We start from the raw sequence: 21,823 nt of genomic DNA on the forward strand, positions 1-21,823 counted from the left end.
TTCATCAAACTTAATCTAAAACCTTTGCTACTCTCTGAACAATTGGAACAAGATTTGGTGAGTGGTGATTTTTTCATTTTGAAAATAACCTGAGCTGTTATTTCATGCTAGACTTTCATTCATTCATTCATTCATTCATCCATTTATTAATTTGTTAATTAAGTATATTTTGAGCACTAACTGTGAGCTAGGTTTTAGGTAGTAAAGAAAGGTTTCCTATCTCCAGTGTGCTCACAGCCTCGTTGGAAAAACAACTTAGAAAATACATCAACAAATGCAGCCTGGTAACTGCTCTGAGAGAGGGCTGCACAGTGGACAGATGCTCACATGCAAGAGGTTCCTGACCCAGCTGGGAACAATCCACATGGGCCTCTAAGAGGAAATAATGCTTGTTTTGAGTTTGGGGACTAAGTGAGTATCACTAGGTAGGATGTGCCAGGAAGTGAGAATAGCATGCACAGATGGATGAAGGTGTGAGAAAACAGGATCTACTTGGGGAAGAAAAATAATTAAGGTACAGAATGCCATGTCAGTGTAGAAGAGGGAATATCAGTGTTTAAATATTACTGGAGGAGAAGTTGGGAAATCTATTCCTCCTGGCTTTCATTTCTGTAATTCAAAATAATTACTGAGCTCTTACACAGGTTCCAAACTCTATACCTGTCTCTGAGGAAATAAAAATAAGCAAATTCAGACATGTACTTTACCTTGGGGAGTTCCCATTTTATGACAGAGATTGACAATCAAATAAGCTCACGAATGAATATATAAATACAAGCTACCAGGCTGTGCAAAGGCCTCGTGGTATGGCGAGGAGTAGGGGAAGAGGGATGATAGGAGAGAGGTTGGTGAAAAGGGGCTGAAAAAAGGGCTTCAGCTTCCACTCTAATCAATTAAGTGAAAATTGTAATGCTCTCCAAAGCCTGTTTTATTCTGATGTTTTTAGGATTCTAAACTTTATATCATTTAACATGAATTTGAATAGTTACAACAATTATTTTATGCTCAGAAAGTGAAGTGAGACTAAGGAAGAAGTTCAATTTTATTTCCTCAATATTTCAAAGCAGTCTGAGGATGCAACTAGAACCATGGGTGCAAGTGGTAAGAACATACTATTTTTAAAAAAATATATGTTTATTGATTTCAGAGAGGAAGGGAGAGGGAGAGAGAGAGATAGAAATATCAATGATGAGAGAGAATCATTGATCGGCTGCCTCCTGTACACCCCACACTGGGGATTGAGCCTGTATCCTGGGCATGTGCCCTGACTGGGAATTGTACCATGACCTCCTGGTTCATAGCTAGACACTCAACCACTGAGGCACACTGGCTGGGCAGGAACATACTATTTTGGTCTTCAGGAGTACTTCTAGTTCAATTTTTAAGAAGAATACAATAGCACAAACATCCTAGAATTATTATGTTAATGAAAATGCCTTACAGGAAAAAGAACAAATAAGATCATGAACAATAGACAAGATAGTCTTTGAGGATGTGCGCTGACTTGACAGTACAAAGGCCCACTGGCACATCCCTGCACACTTTGGATGATTGGAGAAAATCAAAAACTACAGCTCCGTGTGAGGTCTAAAGGATTGCAGCTCCGAACACATGGCAGTCCTAGTTCAGAAATGACTACATGGGAGAAGAAGGAGCAGGGGTACTGGCTTCTGGGCATTACTGCTTAATGCCTTGGTGACTTGGGCAAGTTAGTTATTCTCTCTGTCCCCAGTTTCCTCATGTCTCATGTGTAAAAGTAGGGTAAAGATAAGAATGGCCCTTCTAGAAGGCTAATAGAAGAGATTTGAGGATTGAATAATAAAAAGTAGTCTGAAGATTGAGTAATAAAAAAGTCTATGTTTTTATTATATATACTTTTTATAATATAAAGAGAGAGAGAGAGGGGGAGAGAGAGAGAGAGAGAGAGAGAGAGAGAGAGAGAGAGAGAGAGAGAGAAGTGAATTCCTATGGAAGCCAAAGGTGGTCAGTATTTCTTATAATTTGTTTGTAAAAATGAATTTTCTTTAGTAAACATGCAGTGTATGGCATTTTTGGTTTTCACTTAAAAATTTTCCCTTAGTTGCAGAAAAATTTGGGTAGGATAGTCTATGTTCGGTTTCACTGATTTTTTTTTTCTTTTTGAAATGTTATTGGTCTATTAAATCCAGAAGTTTGGAAAAGTGTTCTATGCAAGACAATTCTAAACAAAACTTCATCATAGTCAGTTTCATTCAAGAAACTTTTATCCAGAGTCTTTATTCTGGCATTCTTAAATTGTCTTCACTTTTGTAAGCATTATTTTCCAACCGAGTATCTGATACTTGAGGGCTGCTTCAGTATTTCTCAAGGAGCTGACCTAACTGTGTGAGTACATGGTAGACATTCCTGAATGATTTTGTATAGAACTGACAATGAGTCATTATCTGGAACTTGCCTTTGGGCCATTTCTCACTGTTCCCTTGGGGGGCCAGCCCCCTTTTCCAGCCAAGGGTCTCAGGGACTTGCTGCAGTTTTCTTTTCTCTCACTCGCCCTTTTAAAAATCCGCACCAGAGGATATGTTCTTTATTGACGTTAGAGAAACAGGAAGAGAGAGAGACATGGATGTGAGAGAGAAACATCTGGTTGCCTCCTGTATGCACCCCGACCGGGATGGAACTGCAACCTTTTTGGTGGTGTACTGCATGATGCTGCAACCACTGAGCCACCTGGCCAGGCTTCCTTTTCTCTTTAATGTAGCTGCTAGTTCCTAGACCTCTAGGATTCTCTGTACTCCACCAGTTTGCTGGATACTGGGAACAGAGACTTCCTATTTTCCTCCTTTCTGTTTGTAAGAAAAACATACAGATTCATTTTTCAGTTTAATACTAACCACTTCTGATAATCAGATATCAGATAATAAAGATAATAAATTCCAGTCAAGTCACAAAGGTTAAGAAATCTTGCTGAGTTCTAACAGGCATGGTTCTGTTATAGACAGACAGACGAGCAGAGCAAGGACGATAGGCCAGCTACAGAACTCAGGCTTTCTGCCCTGGATTCCTAGCAAGGGGCAAAACTGGGAAAACAAGAATTTTGCTGCCAGGGTAACCAGCCTTTCCCTAGCATAACACTGGTCATGCAGTTTGGACCCCCCCCTGACCTTTTCCTCCCTAAAGAAAATATCTAGACCTTAGTTGTATTTCAGCTCTAGGCCCTGAAAAGCAGTAAAACCAGGCAAGTGATGCCATAGCTACCTCAGGACCAGATGCACTGACTAATGACCCCCTGTCCTTGCGCTGACCAATCAGTGGAGACCAGGACCCTGAAAGAGCACACCTGGGAAGCTGATGAATATTCTATTAATACCCTTCCCTGAGACCTCCCCTAAGATTTCAACTCGCAAGAGAGAGAAATATGCTCAGAATGAAGGACCCAGTGTGTGCTCTTCCCTATGGAACATGCCAATGTGTTCCCTTTCTCCCTTCTTTCCTCTAAGGGGCCCCATAAGACTTGTAACCAGGAGAGCAATGGGCAGTGGCAGCTCATCCCAGGCTAAACCCCTAACCTTGTATCCAAGGGCTCCCTTTTCTTTGACTTCTCAGTGAGTCAAAGCAGCCCAGCCTAGGTTCTCCTCTTCTTCTCTGTACCTTCCTTGTTTCACCGTCCTAAGTATTTTTGTTGTTGTTGTGGCCAATCAATTCTTACTTACTTTGCCACACTTTCTCTCTTGATTGAAATCTTTCCTTGTTCCCCTTCACTTTTTTCACCCATCGTGCTACCCCCTCTGGCAACCATTAGTTTGTTCTCTGTGTCTATGAGTCTGTTTCTGTTTCTCTTTTTAAAATTCCACATGTGTGAAGTCATAGAGTATTTGTCTCTCTCTGTCTGACTTGGCCTAATATCCTCTAGGTCCATCTATGTTGTCGCAAATAGCAAGATTACATTCTTTTTTATTTTCCTAAAAAATCCTACTCTAAGGTTGGCATGTCTAATCATGGAAAGAAAGTTAGCATCAGTTAAGTCAATTTAGAGGCTGTAGTAGGCTGAATAAATGACCACCCAAATATATCAGTTCCTATTCCCAGGAACCTGTAAATGTTAGTTTATAAGGAAAAGGGTTTTTTGTAGGTGTGATTAAGTTAAGGATCTTGACCTGGGGAGATTCTCTTGGATCATCTGGGGGGACCCTAATGCAATCAATCACAACTGTCCTTTATAAGAAAGAGAGAGCTCATGATTTGACGTACATACAGACAGAAGAGGAGAAGGCAATGCGACCACGGAGGTGATGCAGCCACAAGCCAAGGTATGCCAGCAGCCCCAGGATCGGGAAGAGGCAAGGCAGATTCTCCCTTAGACTCTCGGGAGGGAGTGTGGCCCTGTCCACCTTGATTTTGAGCCAGAGGTCTGATTTCAGGCTTCTGGCCTCCGGAACAGTGAGAGAATGCATTTTTGTTGTTTTACGTCACTCAGTGATAATTAGTTACAGCAGCCGCAGGAAACTAATCTAGGTTCCCGCTGGTCTCAAATGCATATCCTGTGACCTGTGCTGTAGGTGACACCATATGAAGGGGTCCTTTTCTGCTAGTTAAGTATTATCAAGCTAAAAAGAAACTTTTCTTACATGACTGGAAAGTTACACTTGAGAAACTAGAGTGTGAGAGGCACAGAAAGAGGGCAATATACTTCACTATTCATTTATTTAATAAACGTTCTTTAAGTTCTTGCTATGTATTAGTCTTTGTCCGAGATCCTGGATTAAAATTGAATAAGGCAGGATCTTTGTTCTTGAGGAGATCAGTAGATGAGGAGAAGTAGACGCACATATACATACAACTAAATTACTCTGTGAAAAATGCAGTAATGATAGTAAAAATGAGGGAGGGTCCTTATGACTTCAAACCTAAGGTCTAGAAATCATCTCTCTCTCTCTCTCTCTCTCTCTCTCTCTCTCTCTCTCTCCCCACCCCCCCAGAGTGAGTGTGCCCCCAAAAATGTATATACACTTTGAGTAATTATAAAGATACTGTTAAAATACATTTCATTTTTAAAGTGTAATAGAATCTACAGACATTGTGTATACATTTTTGGGGGACACTGTGTATGTATGTATGTATGTGTATATATATATATGTATATATCTGTGTGTATATGTATATATCTGTGTGTGTATATATATATATATATATATATATATATATATATATATATCCCTCAGAGACCTAGCCTTTCCCTGGGTAATCAGCAACTACCCCCCCCCCACTCCATCCCCAGCAGAAGACAATAACTGGTACCTAGACTAATGGCCGTTTAGTCCAGATCATTGGCAGGCTAAAGATAACATCTTGGCCTAACTTATGTTTCAACTACTAGGCCCTAATGTGGAATGATGGCATGGCTACTTTCTCAGGATGTGGGGCAGAGGGACCCAGAAAAGACCTCAGAATTGTCTCCAAGATCTGAAGAGATGATTATTACACTTTTATGTCACCTCTGACCAATCAGCTCCCATCACAACCCTGAAACCTTTGTGATTTTGTGTCTTGTGATTTTGCCCTATATAATCTGTAACCTACACACCATCCATCTGGTAGTTTGGGCTTTGGAATGTTAGCCTCCAGCTCTCCTGAGTATCACCATCTATATTAATATCTATATTAATACAAGGGTAATATGCTAATTAGACCAGACATCTTCTGGACGTCCTTCCAGACAAAGCCACGGTGGCTGGGGCCAAGGCAGAGGCGGTTAGGGGTAATCAGGCTGGCAGGGAGAGCAGTTAGGGGTTATCAGGCTGGTAGGAGGGAGCAGTCAGGGGGCAATCAGGCCAGCAGGGGGAAGCAGTTAGGGGGCGATCAGGCTGACAGGCAGAGGTGGTTAGGGGCAGTCAGGCAGGCAGGCAGGCAAACGGTTAGGAGCCAGTAGTCTCAGATTGCAAGAAGGATGTCCGACTGCCGGTTAGGCCCAATCCAGATCGGGCCTAAACTGGCAGTTGGACATCTCCCAAGGGGTCCTGGATTGGAGAGGGTGCAGGCCAGGCTGAGGGGCCCCCTCCCCCAACCTCAGTGAATTTCATGCACTGAGCCTCTAGTTCATAATGAAATAGCCAATATTTCTCCACTGCATTTCTTAATGTTCGGTGTGTGGCTCTGCTGGCTCCAGGCGGAGGAACTCTTTCTCTTCTGTAGTAATCATGTGTGTAGTGTCTTTTGGACATACTGAAGAATGCAGGGCTGACAGGAAGGGTCTGTGTGAGATTGAGGAGAGGTGGGTTAGAAAAAGCTTCATGAGAAAGAGATGTTTCTGAGCTGACAAATAAAGAAGCAGAATAATAAAAGCAGACAAACATTTATCATTTTTTTTCTCGTGGATTTCATGTGTTGAAGGACACTGTCTACCAAAAACAGAAAGCTTCTGTTTATTAAACGATAAACAATAGATTAAGAACATCTCTCACTGCCAGAGTTGATCAGCAGCTTAGGATGATTACTATTCTCTTACCATTATTTCAACCAAGAGAAAGGTATTTGTCATTTGATTTTTTTTTCCTACGAAGTCTTTTCGGGACAAAAGTGTGATATTTTTCATTATGCGTTTTGGAATACTGGTATAGCTGCAGAGTTCTCTCCTCATTGCGTTCAAGAACAGCCCTTCCCATCTTGGGGAAGACAGTATTAACTACTTGCACTATACTATCTGGCCTACAGAACATTATATAGAAAAGAAACTCAATAATGGGAGTTCCTATATAATAAGGCAATAGCTCTGTCTCCTGGGGATACCTTCCAGTATTGTATCCTTGTAAGGCAACCGAAACAGTCGGATCCTGGGCCCCTCTTACTGGCCTCCTATAAAATAATAGTAATACGTATAACTAATCAACATTTGTTTAGCATTCTGTCATTTGACAAAAGGGTTTCACAAAAGTATCTGTTTTGGGGTTGTTTGAGATATAAGCAGATACTGTTTTATCCTTTCAGGCAAGTGACTTTCTCTTTTTATTTATTTTTTCATCTTTATTGCAATATTATTATTCCAGTGAACATAATATTTTTTCCAGCTTTATTGAGATTATTGACATGCAACATTGTGCTGCTCGATACACATATTTTGTGATATGGTTGCCATCCTAGCTTTAGTTAACACTTCCATCATCTCACATTGTCACCATTGCTTTTTTGTGATGAGAACATGTAGGACCTACTTACTCTCTTCACAATTTTCAAGTATATAATACAGTTAACTATAATCACCATGCTGTACATTAGATTTCCTGAACTTCTTCATTTTATAACTGGAAGTTTGTACCTTTTGACCAACATCTCCCCTTTTCCCTACCTCCTCAAGAAAGTTTCTTAATCTCTTTTAGCTTCAGTTTCCTTACCTTTAAAGCGGTACCATTGACATCCACGTGGCTATTGTGAGAATTAAGTGAGATTTTGTATATGAAGTAACAAGGACAGGGCCTGACACTTTGTATACAGTAAGAACTAGATTCTTTTATTTCCTTTATCCTGGAAGTAGGTGACATTTTAAAATCGTCTTTTATTCTATTCTTCAATTGCTTCACTCCTCTCAACTCATGACAAGAACCAACCCATTTTGTAGACCCTCCCACCTCCTGTCTATTGAAATTACAGCCCTGAATGGTTACTTAGGGGTGCAATTTGAGGAGCACCAGTGTGTCCCAGAATTTCCTCCAGTGGTGATACCTCTTGGGTTCTCTGTGTGCTCTTTTTCTGGCCCTTGAGGTATCACATGCTTAATAAGAGCAGAATGCTATTTACAAATAATATACTCTCTTACTCCAGAAAGATTTGAGGCAGTTTTCAGGATTTAATCAGGTGTGACACAAGAAAGCCATATATCAAAAAGAGAGGACAGACCATTAGAAAGAGAACTTGGTAAAATGTAACTAGGATTTGATATGGATCATTCAAGTTTTGAATTAAATCAGTCATTAATCAGTTCATGGAATTAAAGGAGATAAGCACAATGCATTTGGCAAAGGAAGTATGATTTTGTGAACTTTTAGTTTCAATTTTATATTATGTATGTGTTATAAAATGTATTTTGTTTAAAAAGAGAAAAAAGCTTGAAAGCCATGGGATTAGGCTACAAATGATTTACTCTTTCCACCACTTGTTAGTTTTCCATGTTGGCAAGTTCCCTAAGTAACGAACATTTATTGAACACTTATTTTTCACCAAGTATTCTTCTACATGAATACCTTTTTCCTCTTCCCTAACACTAATACTCCTTAACACTGATATGCAGTGTAAGACAGATACCCTGTGTCAATCCACACTCTTCTCACCACTCACCGGGGCGGCCGCTGTCTGATACAAGTTTGAGAGGATTCCTGTTACTAAAGAAACTCTGATACTAGGTAGTGAAATGTAAATTCCTGAATAGAGTAAATCTGAGCTTCCCTAAAGCCCCTGGAGAATCACATCCGCTTTAACCATCCATCCTCTGATCTTTTCTTTTCAGTTCAGAATTTTCTTAAAAGCTTTGCATCAGTGTGGGTTGGAGTAGGGATGGAGGACAAAGAAGAGGAGGGTGGAGGGAGGCTTTAGGTGTGAGTTGCTGAGCGTGGGCAGGAGAAGGGGGACGCTAGTACACAAAAGGCTATTTCCGGCCTTCATGTGGCTACCAAGGCTCTTTGAGTTGAACTTTTTTGGAAAACGACCTGTCAAAAAGAAGTAGGTGTGTGTGCAGGAGAAGGCAGGCCAGGTCCCCGCGTTAAGTAGGAGTATCTTTCTCCGCATCTTGTCTTTCCGAGCTGGGCAGGCTGGGCTGCGGGCCGCCTCCCAGCTCCCAGCTCCCAGCTCCCAGCTCCCAGCTCCCAGCTCCCAGCTCCCAGCCGGGACATCCTGAGCAGCAGCAGCCACAACCACAACAACGGGCTCGCCCCAGACAAAGGGGCCGGGCGGCGCAGCTGGGGCCGCGGGCCGGGGACGGGGCCGCCGAGTGGCCCGCGCAGACCCGCTGCGTCTGGAGCCGGAGCCGCGGCGCCCGGAAGACCCGGCTCACTCGGGGCGCAGAACCCCGGCCCGGGCTGGCTTCGCGCCCGGCCTCGCGGTTCCACTCGGTCTATGACCAACGCCCTCCCGCCTCCCGGCCCGGCCCGCCCCCCGCCCGCGCTCCTGTACCCAAGGGCCCCCGGCCGCCGCCGCTCCTTCCCGGGCCGGCGGGCGGCGAGCTGGGGCGCAGCGGGGCGGCATGGCTGTGTCCTGGAGGAGCTGGCTGGACAACGAAGGGGTTAAACACCTCTGCCTGGTAGGATGGCGGGCAGGCTGTCCCCGCGTTTGGTCTCTCCTGGAGAGAGATTTTGATTCATTCTCCGAGCGTGCGCGGGTGGGAGGCTGGAAGTGGAAGTTTTGCCTCGAATTCGAACATTCTCAACTCAGAAAACTTCCCGTGGTTACTACCCGGAGATCATAAAGATACCACCCTTTCTGCAAAAGCCAGAGACCTTTCCTCTGCCCCGAGGGGTGAGCGGCTGTGGAGGAAGGGAGAAGGGATCACTGTAATGAACTCGGCTTTTTCTTAACCCTTTAAACATCGTCCCTTCTTTGCTCTCTGCCCAGAATGCTTCCGCTTGATGGTGTATTTTAACAATACACATCGCTGGGGACCAGGTGCTATCACTCATTTCTGAGTCCCGTGTTTGCCCTGCAAGCAAGGGATGTCTGCAGATCATCCAGGAGACCTGTTGACAGCCCAAATGCTTCCTCTTGGGTGCAGGGGCTGAGTGAGGTCAGCTGTGTTTTTCTTGGAGTGGTTTTCAGATTGCTTTCCGCTGTTACTAATTGAGGTTCCATTGAAAGTATTGTGTCCAAGGAATGTACTTCAGGTTTCCATTCATCAGGTCATGTTTATGTTTACTTTTTGTTTTCTCTCTCCTTTTGTGTGATTTAGCTGATCTGGCTGGCCCTGAACGTCCTGCTTTTCTGGAAAACCTTCCTGCAGTATAACCAAGGGCCAGAGTACCACTACCTCCACCAGATGTTGGGGGTAAGTGGGAGTGGTGCAATGCATTCAATGGAGGCAGACCTTGCTGCAGTCCTTCATCAGTTCTTCCATTCATTAAAGAAACATTGGTTGTTCACTGTGAAATATTTGTTAATCTCTCAAGTGGGTCAAATTTTCTTGATTTATCATTTATACTTTTCTGGGTTAAAATGACTGACTCTTTTAAGTACCAAAGATAACGTCTGCTGGAGTGAAGTGGAGGAAACTGTCAGAGGAGGCTGGTAGTGCCTAAGAAAAGTCGCTTCTTCTTGTCAGCTAGCTGCAAAATGCCCTGAAATATCTGCGTGGCCAGAAGGACCAACCGATGACAGGCTTTTACTTTTCACTCATCAAGACTTCAGCCTGCCCGTAAGCTCATGCAGAGGATTTCTGTAGTCTTTCCTTTCTAGGTCTAGCAAAGTATGTGTCAGAGGCAGTATTCATTGACACTGAGAAGCGGGTGATTCTTAGTAGTTGTTTGAAGTCTCTGCTTTCCATTGCAAAACTATTTATTCAGCAGTTTATTTAAACCGATGATAAACCGGGCACTTTGTTACTTTATAAATATTTAGTTTAAGCCAGGAAACTATTCTTCCCATTTTACACATGGAGCAATACAGGCTACGGAAACAGAATGGCTTGCTCAAGTCCCTCAGATTTGAACACACTGCTGTCTGGTCTTTTGCTTCTTTCTCATATTACACAGATTTTCTAAACCACTTCACTGGCCCATCTCAGATACTTATGCCACTGGTTAGTATTTATTCATTATTTGTGCTGCCCAGTAGAAATATAGCATGAGTCATAAGTAACTTAAGATTTCCTAGTAGTACGTTTAAAAGAAGCCAGTGGCATTAACTTTAAGAATATATTTTATTTCTAATAATATATCCAAAGTAGTATAATAGATTGAAGTACTCAATATGTGATCAATATTTGAAAAAAATTATTAATATTATTTTTGTTTGTTAATTCTTTGAAATATAGCTTTACACATATGCCCGTCACAGTTCAGTCAGTAAGTTTTCATCAGAAATACTTGACCGATGTTTAGAAATCAGAAACTTTTACAGATGTTATAGTGGATTCCCATATTCAAGTTGTTCTAGACATATTTAAAGCTTTTCCAATAACACAAATGATTATCAGCTTTTAAATTTTAATTTATGTTAATAACATTTATAAAATTAAAAATTTAGTTCCTTGATGGCTCTACACATATTTTACATGCTCAACAGCCATCTATGGCTAGTGGCCACCATTTTGGGCAGCACAGTGTAGACTATGGGGAAGATATTCTCACCCTCATGGCCATATGCACTTATTCTGCTTGAAAGCAAGCACCAAGCCAAAACTCAGTTCAATAAAAAGACATCAGAATATAGGTAGTCCTCTTGCTCACCCTCTTCAAAATAGGAGCTGATATTGGAGGGTAAGTTGTGGGCTTTAGTTATTGATATGTAACTGTAAAAACATCTCTGACTTTTCCCTAATCTGGTGATGGGAGCCTTTGAGAATGAATGTAAAGGTATTTAATTTTCAGAACTGAGATAGCCATTTTTATTACTAGTAGGCTAAGAGACTGTTCTCACCAAAATTAAAGAGTAAGAACTGACAAGGAGTCCAGCTGGTGTGGTTCAGTGCTTGATTGTTGACCTATGAACCCAGAGGTCATTGTTTGATTCCTGGTCAGGGCATATGTCTGGGTTGCAGGCTCAGTCCCTGGTGTAGGGTGTGCAGGAGGCAGCTGATCAATGATTCTCTCTCATCATTGATGTTTCTATATCTCCCTCTCCCTTCCTCCCTGAAATCAATACAAATATATTAAAAAAAAAAAAGAACTGACAGGGAAAAGAAGATCTTAAATGATGGAAGATAAAATAATATTGGAATTAGTATGTTAAGTTTCATCATGATTGTTCTTTCCAAGACTGATTTGACCCAGTCCTGGAGGCAGCATGGTCACGGCTGGTTTATGCCTGAGTTAATGTGCTAATCAGACTGTGTACTTTCTAGAAGATGTTTAATTATGACATGCTGTGAATATTGGAATCTTAGAATTATGTAAGAGGGAAAAACAATCCTTTGAAGAAAGCCAAAGCAACATTCAAACAAATGAACAAACCAAACAGTAACTTCCTCCATCTTCCTATAGCAACTATTTTAAAAATTCCATTTACTGGGGTAACATTACTTTTTAAATAAAGGACTCCATTAATTACTTAAGATTAAATCTGTTTTTGCGATTTATTTATTTTCAAGTGTTGGAAAATGTAGTTGCTCGTACTTTAATGGAAGAACTAATGTGTTGTGACCAACTCTAAAAAATTAATTTGTTAAATTTTTTGAAATGTCAAAGCAATTTAACTGAGAATACTATTTATAGAAACCTTCACATTTATAGTCACCTATTTGAGTTGTATTTCTGACACTTTAACAATTAGAGGATATCACTTAATTGATATAAACATTTTAATTGGAGAAGAGAATGAGTTTAATGATACCAGATTCAATGTGTCTTGGTTTTATATCTTTCCCCCAAAACTAACATATGTATATGGACTGTTCACTTTTAACCTACTTATTCTTATAATGCCATAATGAGAATGTAAATTGTTTTTGCTTTGCCTTGCAATTATTATTTTAGATCTTCTACATGGTCATGGTCATGAAGATCGTTTTTTAAAGATCATTTTTTTAAAGCTCTTATTGAGATACCTATGTTAATTAGAAGAATGTCTCGAGCATTGAGTGTTTTGTTTTGTTTTTCTGATTTCACAATGATGATCTTTCTTTGGTCAATCATTATCCTTTAAGTGACTTAGAAACATTAACTAATTTACCCTCTCAAGAGACCTAGAAGTTATATCATAATTAACATATTTCAGAGACAGAAATCTGATGTCATGTAAGTTTCTTAAGGTCAGAGAATGGAGTCTAAGGACCAATGGACCTAGGATTTTAAGTCAGTATTCTTTTCAGTGCTAGCCTAGGCAGCTTGAATTCTGCTGAGAAGGAATATATGCCTCCTATCAATTTCAGAAAAGGCTTGATCATTAACTTTCCCCTCTTTATTGCACAGAATACTGTACTGTGGTTTCAATTTGGGATATTTTTAACAGTGTATTTTTTGTTTCCTTTTATTTTTTAATATTCTATTTGAAAATAATTTACTTCCTATTTATTGACAGGCAAAATAGGTTGTATTACTTTGATGCCATCATTATATTCTTAATCTGTTTAAAATAGAGACTTGCCCTAACCGGTTTGGCTCAGTGGATAGAGCGTCAGCCTGCGGACTCAAGGGTCACAGGTTCAATTCAGGTCAAGGGCATGTACCTTGGTTGCAGGCACATCCCCAGTAGGGGGTGTGCAGGAGGCAGCTGATCGATGTTTCTAATTCTCTATCCCTCTACCTTCCTCTCTGTAAAAATATCAATAAAATATATTTTTTAAAATAGAGACTCATAGACTTTTAGATTTAGAAGAGAGCTTTAATATCTTAGATTTCTTCCTCAGTTTCCCAAATAGAAAAATGAGGTTGAAGTGATTTGCTCACTATCAGCCACTCAATTAGTGGGTTTGTTACCATTCTGATCTGTTCATCCTGTCAGTCCAATACTGTCTCTTAGAATGAACAACTCTATGAACCTGTGCAAGAACCTATTAAACTCTATATATAATAGACCTCTAGCTTTTCATCTTATGTGAAATGATATTTAAAGACGTTTAGTAATTTAAGAAGTTAAGGAAAAGTACTAATTTATCCCCAACATAACATATTTTCAGTATTCCAGTTGCTTCAGACTTTTCTCAAATTGTTAAAGAAATATGAGACATTTTAATTTAAGTAATTCCTGATTGTACAGTATTTTAGCACTTAATGTTTAACCTCTTTGTTTTATACAGCTAAATGGCCCTGTATAATCCTCTTTAATCAACACCATCCAAAACAGCATAGAATTGGGTGTTGGAGTTAAGTTCAGAGATTTTCAAATGTACCTTCTTCATTTCATTATTAATAATATCAATAACATTACATTTATTGGGAACTAAGTATCAGGCATTAATCTAAAAGTTTTGTGTTGATTAATTTATTTAATCTTTCACCCATCCTATGGAGTAGATATTTAAATCTTGCAGCTAAGGAACTGAATTAGAAAAATTCTGTGACTTGCTAGTGAGTCACAGAGGTAGGACTCTAGCTCAAACATCCCGGTTCTTAACCACTGTGCTCTCAGCCTCTTTGCAACAATAAGCTAAGCCATGTGGAATTGCCATTTGATAGAACAAAAATAACCAAGTATCAGCCATTTCAAGTGGTTCAACCTAATTATAAGTATTACAATTTATTAATCACATTCTATGTGCCATAATTCTTTGTTGTCTTTTTCTCATCTAACATTTTAGTTTTTTAAGGAATCTCTATACTGTTTTCCATAGTGACTGCACCAATTTGCATTCCCACCAACAGTGCACAGGAGTTCTATTTTTATTCTTAAGCTTGAGACAGACTTGTACAGTTAGCAGGTATCCTGATACCTATTGCATTAATTTGCTGATGCTTCCATAACTACTAGTAAGTACTACAGTCTAGGTGGCTCAAATAACAGAAATTTATTTCCTCACAGTTCTGGAGGCTGCATATTATATGCTTTCCCCTGGGGAACACCTAGTCTAAGGGAGAGGAGCTTGCTGACTTTCAGAATGTTATAGGGACCTTGGGGATTGTTCTAGTTCATTTCTCATTTGACAGATCAACTTGGTATAGTTAAATGTCTTCTTTATTGACTCACTGGAAAGTTCAATGTGGTTGGTAGGTCTTCTATCTCTAGTCAGTGTTTCTAGTTCATCATACTAAGCAGTTCATTGATCACAAAATTGATTTTTAAAGTGCCCAGGTAATTCTGGGCAAGAAAATCAAACAACTCTAATTCCTTTCTGACAAGATCATGGGCTTTGGAACTACATGGGAGTTTGAATCTTGGCTCAGGCATTTATCTGTCTTTATGATTGTGACAAATTATTTCTCTGAGCCTAAGTTTAAATCGTCTATAAAGAAAGTTAGGCTTAAACCTTCCTCTTATGTTAGCGCAGGTGGAATGCTTAGCACTCGATGCATATGCACTCAGCAAAAGATAGCTATTATTGTAAATACTAAGTAATATGATTTAGTTTTAATGCTAATAATACTATTAATAGTACTAAATCATAATATTATAAATGATTTATAAGTAAAATATTAAAAGAATTTATAGAAATGTAAAGATGGAAGGAACTTAGTGAGCATATAGCAGATGGTAGGACTGGAAACATTCTTTCCTTTGGTTGACCTCTGGCTGCCTTCCTGACCCTGATATCAGCTATCTGCTGAAATTTGTAATTGGCACACATTTTATGGCAACTTGGTTACGATTGCTGGATGGAATTTCAGTTTGAGGTAGAATGCATTTCATTCAAAGGAACATTTATTAATCTTCATAAAATATTGGAGTCTTCAATATATAAACAAGGGAAATAATGGCTATTTCACAAGATTATCGTGAAACCTAAAGAAAATTAAAATAAATACATAATAATAATAGTTAGAGTCGACATTCATTAAAATGTTCTCATGGGCCAGACATGGTGTTAAATTTTTTATACATTCAGTGTCAGTGCCTTATCTAAGCTAAAACATGGAAATTATAAATAACTTTCTCATGGATTACAATTCCTAGCATAAAGCCCATTATCTAACAAGAGTCCCCCAAATGCTGCTTTTCTTTTTCCTTCTCTCTTCTCTCATCCTGTATAGCCATATACAACAATTCACTTAACATGTCTGTAGCCAGTGAAACATGATGAAACTAACCCCCTTATCTCAGAGTGCTGTGCTGAGGATTAGAGGACTTAATGGATACAGACCTACTTTGAAGAACTGAAAGCATCACAGATGTTTAAAAAAAATGGTTGTTATCACATACTTTTCTGTTAATTCCTCCCAGATTTTAAGGCTCCAGCCATGGTACCATTATCAGAGCTCATCTAGGAGTCATAAAAGACACTTTGGACAAAGGAATGAGATTTCATATTCATGACAGAAAAGCATTACATGGCTCTTAACATCCAGTATGCTTTACACTTACAGTGGTGACTACTTATGTGGGATCTGGAAGGCCTGTGGCATTTTATAATTAATGATTTTGCAAAGGCATGAACTAAGAGTGAGACCTTAGTAGAAAGGTAAATTACCTAGATGAGAGTGAGCTTACTTCACCTCTTAGTTTCCATGTCTTAATGTAACTTTGTAATGTGATAAGGTTAAGCCATGTGATGAAAAGTAGTTTCTGTTGCATTCTAATAATGGGACTAAAAAAAGTAGATAGAGTAAGGAAAAGATGGACATTTCATGATCACTAGAATTTGTTTACATTTTTAGAAATGGGAAAGTTGAATTTGACAATGGCTCTTATCTACGGATAAATAAATCCAATACATACAGAGAGGAAGGGAGAGAGGTAGAGAGTTAGAAATATCGATGAGAGAGAAACATCGATTAGACACATCAAGAATATTAGCCATCTGATGTAGCTTGAGACAAGAAGAGATGAGAAATGTACACAAAGTGAAAGCATTTTATATATCAGTCCGCAGGCCGACGCTCTATCCACCGAGCCAAACCGGTTTCGGCAACAATGACTCTTATCTACGGATAAATAATATTCCTTTTTCCTATGATAGGATTTTCAAACAGTTGATTTAAAAAATTGCAAGTAGTTTTGTTTAATGTAATCTGGAAAGCTCAGGTCCATTGGAGGATCTGAAGTGGCAGTGATCCAAACAAGCTTCTTTTTCCCCATGCTATAATTTTGATTTTCTTTTTTAATTTCCTGTCCCCCCAAATACACTCTTTTACATGCCTTCCAGTTAGCATCTTATCCTGAGTGAACCCCCTCTCCTATGAGAACACGGATTTCAAGGTTCGTGAAGGTACCCTAAAAGGAGACTGTTGTGGAACAAGAGAATAAGAACCACCTATTGAGAATACAGAAGAGATAGGATGATGGTTGCTTTTACCTCCCACTGATTCTCCTTGGCCAAGTTTCATTAGATAAGTTACTTTGGATGTCTCTGAGCTTTGTTCATTCTCTTGGTTTGAAAAGCATGGGCCCAAAAGCACATTTATAAAGCCAACAAAGGTGAAGATACATTTTTCTTTTTCCTTTTTTTTTTCATAGCTCAGAATATCTAAATGGAAAACCAAGCAGATATCATCAGTGGTCTATATTAATGGATTTCAATTGGAACACAATGACTCATATTAAACCACAGGAATGTAGAACTTCAGTATAAAAGTTCTACTTGACAAATGGCATTTGCTGTTTGGCATTGGTGGAATGACATTTGTTACCTACATGGAATTTTTCTGGGGGTTGGGCTTTGGCTCATTCTTTGTGGAACCCATCATTGAACTTTTCAACTATTTTGATCTTGTATATTTTTGAAAATGTAAAACAGCAAGAGAATGACTCAAATGAAAATCTTGGAAGAGTTTAGTGTCTTGGATCATAATGGGTCTACAAGACTTCCTTAGTTTTGGCTTGCCTGAAGAAAACATGTCTTAGATTGTACTGGTTTTAAAGCTTGAGTGTGTCATCCTTAAAGAAGAAAATGAATTTTTTTTTAATTCACAGATTACAAATGTATAAAATTTAAATTGTTAAAAGTTTTGAATGACATTCATTCTAATTCTAGTTAAAACCCAGTATCTACTATTGCTTTTTCCTAAGCATGAAGCAACTATTAGCTTAAATTTCAAATATAGTAATACCTATGAAAATTCAATGGTAACATAATGTACTGAAAAGAACATGTTTTGTAAACAAATTGACTGAAGTTGAAATAGTGACCTTAACTCTTAGCAACTATGCCTTTAAGTATTGAAATCTTCAAAGCCTTAGTTTTCTCAGTTTTAAATTGAGAATTATATTATTAAAATTGAACTATGTGAAAATTCCAGTATTAAAAAATTTTGATTTACAAAAATGGCCATTTTGCATAGTTTCACCTAATTTCTCTCTGGTATGATTTTTTAAAAGGAGGGGATTAAATAGGATGAGGAAAAAATGAGTGTGAACACCTAGAAAAGTGTTACTTTCCTTTTTAATTTTATTCATCATTTATTTAAAATCTATTTTTATTATTTTAAGAGAGGAAAGGAGAAGTAGGGAGAGAGAGAAAACACACACATCAATGATGAAAGAGAATCATTGATTGGCTGTTTCCTGCATGCCCCACACTGGGGACTGAGCCCACAACCTGGGCAGGTACCCTGATTGGGAAGCAAACCACAACCTGGTTTATAGGTCTACCCTCAACCACTGAGCAACACTGGCCGGCTCCTTCTTTTTTAAAATTTTTATTTTTCAATTATAGTATACATTCATTCTTATTTTGTATTAGTTTCAGGTGTACAGCAATATTATAATATTATTGACTATATTTTGTAACTACCAATTTGTACTTCTTAATCCTTTCACCTTTTTCACTTATTCCCCCAACTCCTCTCCCCTCTGGCAACCATCAGTCTGTGATGGTTTAGTCTATGAATCTGAGGATATATGTTTAAATACTCTATGTTTATGAGTCTGTTTCAATTATGTTTGTTCATTTATTTTGTTCTTTAAATTCCACATTATAATTGAATTCATATTGTATTTGTCTTTCTCTGATTGACTTGCTTCACTTAGCATAATACCCTCTCTAAGTCACAAATGGTAATATTTCATTTTTATTTATGGCCTAGTAATATTCAATTGCATGTATGTAGCACCACTTTTTTATCTACTTGTCAACTGATAGGCTTTTGGGTAACTTCTGTATCTTGGCTAATGTGAATCTCTGCAATAAGCAAAGGGGTGCATATATTCTTTTGAATTAGTTTTTGGGTTTCTTGGGATAAATACCCAAAGTGGAATCACTGGGTCATAAGGCAGTTCTATTTTTAACTTTTTGAGTAACCTCTATACTGTTTTCCATAGTGGCTGCACCAACAGTACACGAGGGTTTCTTATTCTCCACATCCTCCTCAACACTTGCTGTTTGTGGATTTATTGATGATAGCCATTTTGATAGGTGATACAGGGTTAATGTCCAAAATTAATAAATAACTCATACAGCTCAATTCCAAATTAACAAACAGTCCAATTTAAAAATGGGCAAATGGACCTAGCTGGTTTGGCTCAGTCGACAGAACGTTGGCCTCCAGACTGAAGGGTCCCAGGTGTGATTCTGGTAAAGGGCACATGCCCAGATTGCGTGCTCGATCCCCAGTAGGGAGCGTGCAAGAGGCAGCTGATGAGTGATTCTCTCTCATCATTGATGTTTCTATCTCTCCTCCTTTCTTCTCCGAAATTAATAAAAAATATATTTAAAAAAATAAAAATGGGCAAAGGACCTGAATAGACTCTTTTCCAAAGAAGACATACAGATGACCAATGGACATATGAAGAGATGCTCACTGTCAATAATCATCAGAGAAATGAAAATTAAAGCAACAATGAGATGTCACCTCACACCTGTAAGAATGGCTGTCATCAATAGTTGCCTTATTTCTAATACAAAGTTGTAGTAAACAAATTTATGATGATGATAGACTCATTTCTTTCAGAAAACATTGTTGAAGTTAAGACTGTTTTTATGTTGAAATCTATTTGTTAATGATTGCTAATCACTAAAGGTTTCCAGTAACTAAGTTTATTTCTAACTTTGGAAAATTTAAAAAGATATTTTACCAATGACACTATGATGTTTTTGTTTTTCTAATTATAATTTCAAGAATATCTAAGCTCACAATTAATTGCTTTTCATTTTGCATTGGTTTTTAAATTTTAGCTCCAAATTTCTTGGCCTTTAAAAAATTTCTGTCAAGCAAACCAAAGATTTAGGTACACATGAGAAGACTAATTTCATAGGACACTAGAGGCCCATCATGCACTCTGGGGGAGGGGGGGTGTCCCTCAGCCCGGCCTGATCTCTTTTGCAGTCAAGGAGCCCTCGGGAATGTCCAATTGATGACTGATAGCTTAGGCCTAAGCCGCAGACGGACATCCTTAGCGCTGCCACGGAGGCGGGCTGCTGTGCTCGCCAGCCATCAGCCCGGCTTGTGGCTGAATGGCGCTCTCCCTGTGGGAGCATACTGACCACCAGGGGGAAGTTCCTGCATTGAGTGTCTGCCCCCTGGTGATCAGTGTGCGTCATAGCATTCAGTTCCGCTGTTCGGATGATTTGCATATTACCCTTTTATTATATAGGATTAGCAGTGAATCCTCTTTGTAAAAACAAAAGATTTAAAAATACCTAGGTTTTTGATGTTAGGGACAGAGGATTTAAACATATAATCTCAGTTCATAGCACATTATCTTCATGGGTCAGTTCAAGGCTCCTGTTTTACTCTTTTCTTCATTCATTCATTCATTCATTATTTCTCACACTCCAGGCTCCAATTCCTTTCGCTCTACATTAGCAACCTTTCTAATAATGTGCTGACATGTATTCTTCTTTTGGTATTTTATGCATATGTTTCTTTCAATCCACAAGAATGATATTGTGCATAGAACTCATTTTGTTTCTTGCTTCTTTTCACCCAGTATTATGTTTTCAGAGTCTACAGATGTGTCTGTGTGTTTCTTTGGTCCTTTGCTTCTTATAGCCGCCTCATATTCTATGGTTTGTTTCTGCTACAGATATCTATTCTTTGAGAAACTGAACATTTAGATGATCTCAAATTTCCTGCTACTTCAAATAGTGTCATGATAAGAAATATACTCATAGTGTAAGTATTATAAGGTAGTTTACTGGTTTTATAATGTAAAAACTTTGCCTATCAGTTTTTATTTTTTTAAAAAAATTAATTAAATTTGTTGCGGTGACAATGGTTAATAAACTTATAGAGCTTTCAAGTGTACAAGTCTATGATACATCATCTGTATATTGCATTACGTGTTTGCCTCCCAAAGTCAAACCTCCTTATGTTACCATATATTTGACAACTTTTATACTTTAACTTCCCCCACCTTCCTTTTTCCTCTGGTAACCACTATACTGTTCTGTGTCTATGAGTTTTTGTTTTTCTGTATTGTTTGTTCATTTGTTGCTTTCAGTTTTATATTCCACATGAGTGAATTATATGGTTCTTGACTTTTTCTGTCTGAGTTATTTCACTTAGCATGATATTCTCAATATCTATCCAAGTTGTTGCAAATGGCAATATTTCATCCTTTTTTATGAGTGAGTAGTATTCCATTGTATATATGTACCACATCTTCTTAATCCGATCATCTACCGAAAGACTTTGATAGTTTCTATGTGTTGGCCACCATGAATAATACTGCAATAAACATAGTGAATTTATGTTTAAATGCTTCCAAATTTTTGGGTGGATACCCAGAAGAGGGGTTACTGGGTTATATGGTAAATCTGTTCTTAATTTTTTGAGGAACCTCTATCCTGTTTTCCATAGTGACTGCACCAGTTTACATTCCACCAGCAGTGAACAAGGGTTCCTTTTTCTCCACAACCTCTCCAACATTTATTTGTCCTGTTGATAATAGCCATTCTAACAGGCATGAGCTATCTCATTGTAATTTTGATTGCATTTCCCTAACAGCTAGTGAAGTTGATTATCTTTTCATATATCTTGTGGCTATCTGTATGTCTTATTGGGAGAAGTATTTGTTCAGGTTCTCTGCCCATTTTTTTTTGGATTGTTTATATGTTTGATGTTCAGTTGTTTGAGTTCTTCATATATTTTGGATAGTAACACCTTATCAGTGGTTGTGTTTG

General features: G+C 38.6%; 1 protein-coding gene across 1 annotated transcript in view; it reads left to right on the top strand.

Annotated features, from left to right (window-relative positions):
• Positions 1-9,174: 9,174 nt before the first annotated feature.
• The window catches only part of NOX4 (NADPH oxidase 4), a 149,353-nt gene continuing 136,704 nt past the window's right edge, over positions 9,175-21,823 (top strand). Inside the window, exons 1-2 of the mRNA XM_006092917.3 lie at positions 9,175-9,262; positions 9,905-10,000. Coding sequence (XP_006092979.1) covers positions 9,206-9,262; positions 9,905-10,000 — 153 coding nt within the window. The 5' untranslated portion in view covers positions 9,175-9,205. The remainder of the gene's footprint in view (positions 9,263-9,904; positions 10,001-21,823) is intronic.

The sequence above is a fragment of the Myotis lucifugus genome, unplaced genomic scaffold, assembly GCF_000147115.1.
Source record: "Myotis lucifugus unplaced genomic scaffold, Myoluc2.0 scaffold_106, whole genome shotgun sequence".
In the NCBI taxonomy this organism is placed as follows: domain Eukaryota; kingdom Metazoa; phylum Chordata; class Mammalia; order Chiroptera; family Vespertilionidae; genus Myotis; species Myotis lucifugus.